At 33.9% G+C, this 12,141-nt stretch overlaps 1 protein-coding gene and 1 long non-coding RNA gene across 3 annotated transcripts; one reads left to right on the plus strand and one right to left on the minus strand.

The window, feature by feature from the left end:
- LOC105960715 (glycine-rich protein-like) lies at positions 1-957 on the minus strand. 2 transcript variants are annotated; one of them, XM_012984919.2, is made up of 2 exons: positions 652-957; positions 1-450 (listed from the first exon to the last, which is right to left on the minus strand). In XM_012984919.2, exons 1-2 carry the CDS (start codon positions 761-763, stop codon positions 221-223), a joined length of 342 nt encoding a protein of 113 aa, XP_012840373.1. In that variant the 5' UTR covers positions 764-957; the 3' UTR covers positions 1-220. The 2 variants fall into 2 exon arrangements, with proteins under 2 accessions (XP_012840373.1, XP_012840372.1); XM_012984918.2 differs by having other exon boundaries at positions 1-453; positions 652-932.
- An 8,106-nt stretch (positions 958-9,063) lies between these two features.
- Positions 9,064-11,062, plus strand: LOC148769108 (uncharacterized). The gene is made up of 5 exons (XR_016032013.1): positions 9,064-9,186; positions 9,981-10,031; positions 10,399-10,447; positions 10,613-10,698; positions 10,818-11,062. It is a non-coding gene; the product is annotated as an uncharacterized LOC148769108 (long non-coding RNA).
- Positions 11,063-12,141: the final 1,079 nt, after the last annotated feature.

Here is a 12,141-nt window from a genome sequence, read left to right on the forward strand (position 1 = left end):
TTAAAGTAGCAAAATGAGTTTTTATTAATTTGACACGACCGCTGGGGCAAAAGTATAATGCACCCATAATACGTGTTTGTGCATGAACGAATATACATATGATATATTATCATTCATTCATTCATTCATGCACCTTATTATTCACACTTCTCATGCAACACACACTTACACACATGTACTGAAATAACACACACAGAAATCCAAACAAATTAAAACTTTTTTAAGGGTTGGCTTGAGGTTCGGCATCCACCTTCTGACCAGCAAATGTACAGCACTTGCAACTGCCTTTGTAGAAGCTCCGGCCGCAACAACCATACCGGCACCTTCCACCACGCCCGCCGCCACCGCCGCGTCCACCGCCATAGTTTCCGCGGCCATTACCACCGCCACCGTACCCTTTTCCGCCGCCTCCTCTGTATCCTCCATTTCCGCCTCCTCCGTCAACTTCGACTGCTGATTATTTTAATATAGTAAAAAAATTCATATTAATTAGCTACATTAAGTGACAAATAATCTTTAGGACATTAAAATAGGTAGTTGAGATTAAGTTAGAGAGAGAGAGAGAGAGAGAGAGAGAGAGAGAGAGAGAGAGAGAGAGAGAGAGAGAGAGAGAGAGAGAGAGAGAGAGAGAGAGAGAAGGAAAATTCATACATGTTTCAGCGGTGGAGGAAGTCTGGGCGAGATCTCTAGCTGCAACTTCTGATGATATGAAAACAACCATAGCCAAGAAAAGTACCAGAAAAACTATTGCTTTTGAAGCCATATTTGATGATTTGATGTGTTGTTATTTGTTTTTTGATGAGAATGTTGTCAGATTGGTTTCACTATTTATAGAAGAAAACTATACAAGTAGAGGTCTGATATTTGTATAGTTGTGGAAGAGGCATTTAAAATGAGTCCAAACACTTAACCTTATCCTTCATTAATTAATTAATTGCATATATCCCTATTCTATATATATCTCTATCTATTCTTTATCACATGCAAACCCACACATACACATATATATTATATAACAAAAGAAATTCTGCAGAGATATGGGGACAGATAATTTTGTATATCATGTGTGACCGTACTTCCTATAAAAAAATAAAATAAAATAAAGTGTGACTGTAGTGTACTAACTAATAGGAAGTCTTGAAATTTACGCCGACGTAAAATTACTATTCCTTTATGGCTACAGTAGGACCTCGATCAATTAATAACCTTGTTTAAATAATATTATTTAAGTATTGATCCAAAGATAACGTGATAAAACATATTTCATTAGATTAATAACTATGAGATTATCCCCTTCAATAATAATCCTTGACGACCAGCTCTTTTTCAGCGCCATGACCGTCGCTTTTAGTGCTACATGCGCTTCACTCTCTACTGCTTTCACTCTCCTGTGAAATCTCTCCGACTTCCATCCGATACACTGGCCTTCCCAATCTTGAGCGACGATGCCAGTATGTGTATATATATATATATATATATATATATATATATATATATATATATATATATATATATATATATATATATATATATATATTAAGGTAGTTGATACTTGATAGACTAGCGAAACGCAGCTTACGGAAATTTTGTTTTTGAACATAGAATAGTTCTTTCAATGTACACATAAAATAATAATGTCTAATGTACGCTTTCAACCTTTCGTCATGCATGATGCACTTATACACCTATTTAGAATTATTTGCAATTACCACCCCTATGTAAATTTGAACTGCTGAAGAAGTCCTCGTATAAAAAATAATCACACAAAACCCCCTATAAGATTCTTTAAATAACACACTCGATCCATTTATAATTTTAACCGTTAACTACTCATGAAAAAACATATAGAAAGCTACAAAAAAGCTATAGAATTTTTTTGGGTCTTTAGAAATAAGGCTATTAATGGATACTTATTCATAAAGAGATCCAGACTCCTTTATAAAAAAAGTCCACACATGGTCCAAAGGTTTGTAAAAGACTATAATAGCCCCTCATACTTTAATATACTCCAATTTCATCCTTTAATTTAATCTAACCTCAATTTGACCCTAAATTTCACAAGTTATTCAATTTTGACCCAAAACACAATTTTATGGTCAATTTCGTCCGTCAGCGCCGTTGACTGTTGGTCTCCGGTGTTGAATTTTTTTTTATTATTTTTTTTCTTCTTGATTTTTCAGCCACCGTTTTCCGGCGTTGACTTTTTCGAATTTTTTTTCTTTCTTTATGTAACATTTTTTTTTTCGTTTAAACAACAATATTGCTGTGATTGACAGTAATATTAACTATATTACTGTTAAACACAGTAAAATTAACTATACTACAGTTTAACACAATAATATTGCTATATTAATCCCTAGCACAATAATATTAACACAACAAAACTCATTATTATTGTGTAATAAAATAATATTAATATGTTGACCGTTCAACAAATGTAAACATAATAAAAAAGCAAAAGAATTAATATTATTGTGAGTGATAGTAATATTACTATAACAGTAATATTACCATCAACCACAGTAATATTACATAATAGACAGTAATATTATTACGTTACTCCGTGAATAACTCAAACAAAACAAAAAAACCCAAACAAAATAATAATATTGATGTGGTTGACAGTAATATTACCGTCAACCAGAGTAATATTATTGTGTTTACAGTAATATTACAATAATAGGCAGTAATATTATTACGTTACTCCGTGAATAACTCAAACAAAACAAAAAAACCCAAAGAAAATGATAATATTGATGTGGTTGACAGTAATATTATTGTTTTTACAGTTACTTTCCTGCCAACGATAGTAATATAATTACGTTGACTTGTCAACAAATCAAACAAAACTAAAAAAAACAACAAAAATAAAAATAAAATAATATTATGTTAATTTACTGTCAACGGCAGTACAATTACATAAATGTATTGTCAACGGCAGTACAATTACGTTAATGTTTTGTTAGTGAGAGTATAATTACGTGAATTTTTTGTCAGTGACAGTATAATTACCGTTAATGACAGCACAATTACGGTCAACGTTTAGCGGAAAAAAAAAAACTCTAAAAAAGTCAACGCCAGAGACCGGCGGCGGAAAAAACAGACAAAAAAACAAAAAGTCAACGCTGGAATCCGACGGCCGAAAAAGCAGACCAGAAAAAAAAATCGAAAAATCAACGCCGGAATCTGGTGTAAAGGGTTGAGGTAATTTTCGAAGAATCGAAAAATTTTTTTTTTTTGAAAAGAAAAATTCAAAATTGAATTTTTGTGGTCAAAAAAATTGATCAAATTAGGGTTACAATTAAGAATTTGGTGTAAAGGGTTGAGGTAATTTTGTCATATGCATAAAATTTTCCTTTATTTATAATAAATATTAAAGGGATAAGCTTATCGGTAAAAGAGATATAACCCCTAAACTTAGAATAATAAAGATGTTTGGTTAGGGACTTATGCACATAAACCCCTCATTTTTTTAAGTATTATTTAATTTAATATTATATTTTTAATTAGAAATACCCCAAGGAGGTTTTTAGGAATTAATAAAGTATTAAATATTCAAAACAGGCACAACCATCTCTGGCGTTGTTTTATACCATCGGCTGGAGAGGAGGTGGACAACGGCGGTGGGATGTCGGGAGGTGCCGTCGAGGAAGTTATTGAGTTGGATTATTCAGATAATTGGTACAAAAGTGTACTTTTATTTCTTGTAATTCATGTGCAAAATCCTACTTTCTTAGGACCATTATTTGGAGAAGAAAAAGAATAGATACAACCATACTGGTAACACATGTATAGTCAATAACAAGGCAACACTTTCCTCAGATCTCAGATCTCAAACCCTCTCACACACTGTATAATCACTTACATAAAAAGAAGATTAAACAAAGAGAGAGGCTGGAGACTACGAACAGTGGTACCCTTTCTCTCTCTCTAAAAGTTGTATATATAGACGTTGTAGCAACGGTAGGAGACAACACCTATATCCCCATTTAATCCTCTCCAAGTACGGCGGAGACTCGGTGAAGAGGTTGCCGGAAAACGACATGGAAAAAGCATGAAGGTGCAACAGAGAGAGAGAGAGAGAGAGAGAGAGAGAGAGAGAGAGAGAGAGAGAGAGAGAGAGAGAGAAACGACACAGACAAAAATGAGAGTAGGGTTTCAGTCTAGGGTTTTATGTGAACACAAATGAGTGGCTAAGATTAAATCGATTCAAATGAACCGTCAAGATCAAAGTCATCTTTTATCCGAGTGGGCTTAAGTAACCGTTAAAGTTGTTACTGTTGAGTGTAAATTTTACGCTCAATACGTTTACTTTACGTGGATCTTTTGTCTAGATTTAATTATATTTTTGCTTTTAATTGATTGATTTTGTATTTTATAGGTGAAAACGAGAATTAGGTGTCCATGAAGGAAAAAAGATCAAAAAGAAAGGAAAAAGTTGCAAATAAGGAAATAAATCGAATTGGAAGAAGGAATCTCGCCACAGCTTTGGCAGTGTCCACCATTTCGAGCATATCTCTCTCATACGAACTCCAAATCAGCTGATTTTGGCGGCATTGTAAAGCAAATTTCAAGGGCTACAATTCTTATTTACACAACATTCCAAAACTCGGCGAAAATCGAAAAACAAGTCCTGATGGGGGAAAGTGGCGGAAATTGATTCCTATTAGGTTTCCACTACTTCCTTATCAAGAAAAGCCTATAAAAGCAACAAGTCTCTACACCATAAGGAGGAAATTTGACACCACAAAAAGCGAGGAACGAAGATCAACGAAGACTCAAGCATAGTTTTTCTTATTTAATTTATTTATTTTATTTTCTTTATCATAAGAGTCACGAGTAGCTAAGTTTTTATTTCTAGGATTTTATTTGGAACCCTATGTGGGATTTATGAACCCAATTCTATGATTTTATGCAAGTTTTAATTCCAGATTATTTCTTCTTCTTGTTTTATTAAGTTCATGAAACTGGCCACTTTATGCGCTTTTATGTTATTGTTACTCGCATGAATCGGAAGATCGGGTTAATAATTAGAACTGTGGTAGAAGAGCCTTTGTGGTATTAACATAGGAATATAGTTAATCTCTTAGGTAGCCATTATTGAGATTTGTGCTTAATGCTGTGTTCTAGAATTAATTGCATAGGAATATAGTAATTGAATCTAGAGTATTAGAATCGTAATACACGCGGAAGCGGGTTACGATTATTTTAGCATCTCAGGTTAATAATCCGGGTTAATTGCTTGCATAATTGAAGGAATTGGGGGAGTAATAATCACATAGAGGGAATAATAAAATCCTAGGCTTGCTTATCTTGATTTAATCTTCATTTTAAATTGCTTTCTTATTTTTGCTTGCTTTTAATTTAGTTTAATTTAGTTAATTCTCTCTAAAATTCGACTGTGTAGGGTGAGCTTGAAAATAATTGGTAGAATTTAGCGTCTAGGATTAGATAATTAAATATTTCCTGTGGGTTCGATATCCGGACTTTTAATCCACTATATTACTTGTACGATACGTGCACTTGCGTGTAGGTTTTCGGCCAACAATTACCTCGAGTTGGGTTGCCAAGTGGATTTTGCACTCTTGGGCCCAATCCCAGAGAAGGTCATCCTGGACCCAGTTCTCAACAAATCTCCACCTGATCTAAAATGGAGTTCTTGGACCTTTTGAACACTTAAGGACAGGGGTCATCATTGCCAAATTTCTGTAAACACATAGTCAACATAAACATAATTTTAGTAATCACAAAGACAACTAAAATAATTATAATTTCACAGAAGAAAACATAAGAATTCACAAAGAAGGGGTAATCACAAAGATAAATCCAGAAAATGCATTCACAAATAACACATACAAGTCACACAGACTGGTTAGCACATATGTAAACAATTTAATCAACAGAAATCAAGTTCAGCTTTTTCAAGCAAGAACTAAATTACTCCAAAGGCAAACTTCTTGTTCCCATATTTGCTCGATTGAATTTAGAAGGGATTTTTTCCAGTTCAATCAATCATTTTTCCAAAATATCCCTTATGAAATGAAATTTCACATCTATAAGGTTTGTCATATCATGGAAAACAGGATTCTTACACAGTTGGACTGAAGACTAGCTATCAGAGAACACAAAAACTTTCTTATTAAGAAAACCAATTTTAGACAGAAGGCCTTTAGGCTAGACACGGCCATGGGCCGGTTTTTGGTCCGGAACCTGCCCGTTGACGAACTGGACCGGCCCGACCCGTTGACCAGTGAACCGGTACCGGAACCGTGTCCCTCGGGCGGGCACGATTCTAGAATTATGTGAATCGTGAACCGCCGGTCGGGCTCGGCGGTTCACCCGAATTAAAAAAAAAAAAAAAAAAAAAAACTGTAACAGCTAGCGAACCGGCCCAGTGAACCGATCGTTATTTGTTTTTTTTTTCTTTTTTTTTTATTTGTTTCCCCCAATTTTATTTCTTCTAAATACCCTCACACCCCATTTTTCCTATAAAATTAAGTCAAATCCTTTCATTTATTTACTTTTGGTTTTTTTTCCTATTTAAAAGTAATTCTTTTAATTTATTTATCCATCAAGTATGACAATATATATATATATATATATATATATATATATATATATATATATATATATATATATATATATATATATATATATATATATATATATATATATAAATTTTGGGCCGGCTCGGAACCGGAGTGAACCGGCGGGCCGGCCCGGCTCGACGACCCGTATGTTGTACGGGCCGGTTCCCGTTCCTGAAAAAGTGAACCGTGAACCGCAGTGAACCAGCCCGAACCGGCCCAAGGCCATATCTACTTTAGGCCAAATTGATTCTGTAATAGCTTTTGTGGCTGCTATATACTCTTATTCAGATAGAGCCACAATATTTTGCAACTGAGATTACTAACTAATACATACATCACACAATGAAAACACAAAAGAAGTTGTAGATTTTATGTTGTCCCTATCATTAGCATAATTGGAATCCACATATCCACACAATTCATTACCAGCAGAGGATTTGGAAAACATAAAACCAGTTTTAACAAAACCTTTTAAATACCTCAACAACCATTTAACTGCCTCCCAATGAGGCAAACCTGGATTTGACATGTATCTACTCGAACAACTAATGGCATATGCAATGTAAGGCCTAGTGCAAACCATTAAATACATAATTGAACCTATGGCACTAGCATAAGGAACATATTGCATATCAAGTTTTTAAGGTTCAGTCTTTGGAGATTGTTTCTTACTTAGTAAGAAACAAGCAGCTAAAGGTACAATCACAGTCACAGTTTTAGCATTAATCATGGTGAATTATTCAAGAATCTTAACCACATAGGCAGCATTGGTTTAGAAACAAAGTACAGTTTTTCTATCTCTCACAATATCCATTTCTAAGATTCTCTTTGATTCACCCAAATATTTCATGTCAAAATTCTCACTTAGGCAGTTTTGAACATGATCAATAGACTTCTGACAAGGGCTAGAAAAAACATATCATCCACATATAACAATAAGAAAACAGAGGTATGAATCAGATGTTTAAAATACAGATATGGACAAAAGAGTTTCTGTTGAATTTTAAAGACATCATATAAGAGTTAAATTTCTTATTTCACTGTCTGGGAGATTGTTTCAAACTATACAAAGATTTGTTAAGAAGGCACACATAACCAAGATGAGATTTATCAAGAAAACCTTCATGTTGTTTCATGTAAATCTATTTGTCAAGTTTACCGTGTAGAAAAGAGATTTAATAGCCATTTGCTTTACTTCCCTGTTGAAATGAGAAATCAAAGTAAGTATAATTTTAACGTGGTGTACTTGACAACTCAAGGAAAAATTTCGTTATAGTTTATGCCTTGTTTTTGGGTAAAACCCTTAGCAACTAATGTAGCTTTATATATGAGTGAGCGAGAATCATGCTTGATTCTAAACAGACACTTGCAGTCAATCAAAGAGTACTTAGCAGGTTTAGAAACTAAATTCCAAGTATAATTAACATGCAAGGATTTCATTTCATCATTCATACCAACAATCCATTGCTCAGATTCATTACAACTTAGCATTAATATAGCTTTTTTGTTCATTTCCATCCAATGATTCAAACACATTGAAAACAAAGTTAGACATATTGAAATCATCAAAATGGTGAGGTTTCCTAATGTTTTCCTTCTAGGTCTGTCCCTAGAAAGTTGATAGTCAGATAATTTATCTACATTAGGCAAATCAAATTCCACATTTTGGCCATAGACCTCATCATTCACATTTTCAGACTAAAATTCAGAAGCAGGTTCAATTTCAACAGGTAAATCAGTGGATCTCTCCACCTCAGATGCAACATGATCATGAATAGAATACACACGAGGATTTGAGTATGGAAATTCAGATTCATTAAACACTACATCTTTATTAATGATAGTCTGATATCCATGTTCGCCCATTAACCAACCTATGTACCCTTTAACCCCTTTAGGGTAGCCAAGAAAAACACATTTAATAGATCTAGGGTCTAATTTATCAGCTTTCAGATGCACAAAGGCAGAATAACCAAATACTCTAAGATTAGATAGATCTACAGGCTTTGATACGAACCCCCTAGAAGTTGTTACGAGGCCTAATAATCTTATGTGGAAGCAAGAATGGAACGTACAAAAAATAAAAGATTCGATTTGGCGGAATTTGGAATATTGACCCCGTAACTATAGAAAGCTAGAACCCAATATTATCAAGGTGGAAGTATTGACCCCGTGATTATAATGAATCAAAAACCAATACTATATTCACTACTAGAAAATTGTTATATAGCTACGGCAATTAGCGACGGATGGTTGATTCGTTGCTAAAGCAAGTATTTAGCAATGAATTTAGCAACGAATGACAATATCGTCCCTTTGATAATTAAATATCCGCTCCAGCAACAAAAATTGGCGACGGATAGCAAATCTGTTTCTAAAATAAATATTTATTGATAGATATAGCGACGCACATTTGATCGGTTACTAACATAAATATTTAGGGACAAAATTAGATACAAATAATAAATCCGTTTCTAAAGACACTTACTACTATTAAACTTTTGGATCTGACGGTTCTCTTCTTTTAACCCTAATCAGTAATCCCCATCACTTTTCTTTTCCACACAACCGACGAGTTCCCGCTGAAGAACACCGGGTAATTTTCTCTATTTTCTTATGTTCTTACATCGAAGAATAAGAAGCATCGTTCCTTTGAAAACTTCTCATCCCAATCATAAAGCTTCTAGATGAACCCTAATTGTAATTTTAAAAATGAGACTGTATTTGTCTGTATGCTTTGAAAATTGGAAATATAACAAAAGGTAAATTGATTTTCACAACCGTTCCTTCTAATTGTTCGCATTCGTGGTAGGAAAGTTTTGTTTGTGATGGCTGAGCATATATATAAATTGAATATTTTGTCTTTTGTGCAGAAGAAAGGTCCCAACTCTTAAGGTACCAAATTAATTTATTGGGTTGGATTTTTTAATGGTATACTATCTAACGGAATTGGAGAAAGATAAAAGCTTCTCTGCAATCATTGATAAACTTTTGTAATTAGTATGTATCTTATTTCCTTTGCTCTAATTTTTGTTACATGGAGAAAGATAAAAGCTCCTGCAATAATTTGGCATAAGCGTTGTTTAGTGAAAATCATTTAATCAATTTATGGGTTTATTGGGTATATTATTGTTAAATATTTTTTGTTCTAATATTTTATTAAAAAATTGAACCTGTTGATTCTTTCTACTCTTATTGTTATTATGTGTCTTGTGATTTTGTTATTTGTGCTGAGCATTTGTAAAATAACGAATGAATCTAGTGTTTCATGTGTGAGATGATTAAATTAATTTAGGGAATCTAAAACATTTGTAATATTACTTGTTCTCGAGATTAAACCAGAGTGATGTTAGTTGCATTAGTGATTATTTGTTCGCTCATATAATGCAGATTCATGGACATAGACAAGAATGTGCAAAGAAGGGAATATGAATTACACAGGTATTTTAGTTGCAACTTTCCTATTATATTTGATTTCATGTTACTTATAAGTGTTCTGTGAGAACATACAACGTTCACTAAGCTCAAATCCCATATATAGGAACCCTCTTAATGGGTTATTTGGTTCCATAATTTCCATACGAGCTATCCATTTGATTAATCTCGATTTGTTTATTTGCCAACATTTTGCCTTAATGCCCTGTTCTAACTTGCAGTGATAGCTATGTAGTTATGTTATGTATGAGTTGGGAACCTCAACTCCTCAACTCCTTGTGTGTGGACTTTTTTTTTTTATTTTTTTTTTCTGTATTTTCTGCATTTGTTGTACAAGGTTGCATATGCAGTAACGTTTTCAATTAAAATTTAGGCATTCACGTTGATTGGGAAGGAAGAAGGATTTAAAGGGTATTGAAAAGGTACGATGCTTTGTTTCCTCGCTAAATATCCTTGAACATCTACTCTCTAAAGTCCGACATTTTATATAGGATGGGTAGCTTTAATGTTATTATTTAATTGTTTTTTTCTCGTAAATATTCCTGGTACTGTCGTTGAGATTATTTTACTTTACTTTCCTCTTGCAGATACACCATTTAATCTGACTTGCTTAAAGAAAGTAACCATGGTTATGAGAATGATCAAGATTTGATGATTTACTTGTCGTGGCCATGTAAGTGTTTACATATTTCTATTGTTTTGTAAGCAGTGGGACATTCAAACTCTTAATACATTTCTTATGTTTTAAATTATGCTTATTGGTGAGTGCATTATTATCTTCAATTTTTTCAGGTTGCCGTTCAAGCAATGTATCAAAGTCAACCACGAACGATGTCATTAAAGCAATTCATCAAAGTCGACCACAGAAGATAGCAAAAGATATAGAGTCAGCATCGCTCGTCAATGAATTTATAGGATATGACTGAATGCGAGCATAGGTCATCAAAAGGACTGCTGTTTTTCTGTATTATGTCATTTGTAGCAAACTTTTGAAAGGCATTTTGAATACAATATTATATATATTGAGTTAATCCGAATATTGTATTTGTAAAAGTATACTAACACATGTATTTAAATTTGTATCAAGCACATTTAATTAATTAATTAATTAATTTTGATTCGACGTAATTCTTGCGATGATTTAGCTACGGCATCAGTTTTCAAATTGAAAGTCGGTCTGAGTTAGCTACGGATTTAGAGATTGAACTAGCGACGGATACATGGACTAGAGCAACGGAAATTTGGCGACGAACCATAATCCATTGCTGAAAGTCAGACCATTTGCAATTTGTTGACCAATGTTAGCGACGTCACTATAATTATTAGCAACGGATGTCTCTGTAGCTACGTTAGCGACGGATGAAACACATACGTAACTAAAATTTAGCGACGCGGCTTTTATCGACGGACGTAGCTACGGCCCATTTTCGTCGCTACATCCCCTCTAGCGACGAATTTGTGATAATTAGCGACATATATCTCCGTAGCTAAAACACAGTTTTCTAGTAGTGATTGCTAAGAATAATTCACAATAATCCACTCGCAAAATATCCCGAAGAGATGTTGAAGAACAACGAAGGAGAATTTAAATCTCTCAAAATAATACTTAAAAACGTTCAAATAATAATGATCATGAAACAACCTATTTATAAGTGTCAAAGAGACCTAATCTAACAAGGAAAATAAATCTTAACTTATCTATTATAAGGAAATAACCAAATAAACTATATTTAGTCCAAATGGGCTCTAAATAGCAAGAAATAAATTGTTCAATATAAAATACGAAAATAAATAATAATCATCTTTTCCAAGTCACGTCTTCTCGGCTAGAAGACTAGACATGCTCAAGTCCTTAAGCTCGGCTTGCTTTACAACCTGGCCCGATAATTCGCTCCAATTAGGCTCAGCTGGGATCGAACTAGACTTCGTAAATTCTTCCTTTCGGAGCTCATGTTCTATGAAGTTAAGCATGGTTGCTTCAATGCGCTTGGCCCGAGCTCGCGTAATCGGTCCTCTTGGCACATGCAACTCGACCAAGTCATCAACTCCTTCATCCATCTTGGCACTAGCTTGCGTACTTGGCTGGTTCATATCATCCTCCCCCTCTTGAAAAGGA

Source organism: Erythranthe guttata, chromosome 7 (genome assembly GCF_056151865.1).
Source record: "Erythranthe guttata isolate IM_541 chromosome 7, IM_541, whole genome shotgun sequence".
NCBI classification, from domain to species: Eukaryota; Viridiplantae; Streptophyta; class Magnoliopsida; order Lamiales; family Phrymaceae; genus Erythranthe; species Erythranthe guttata.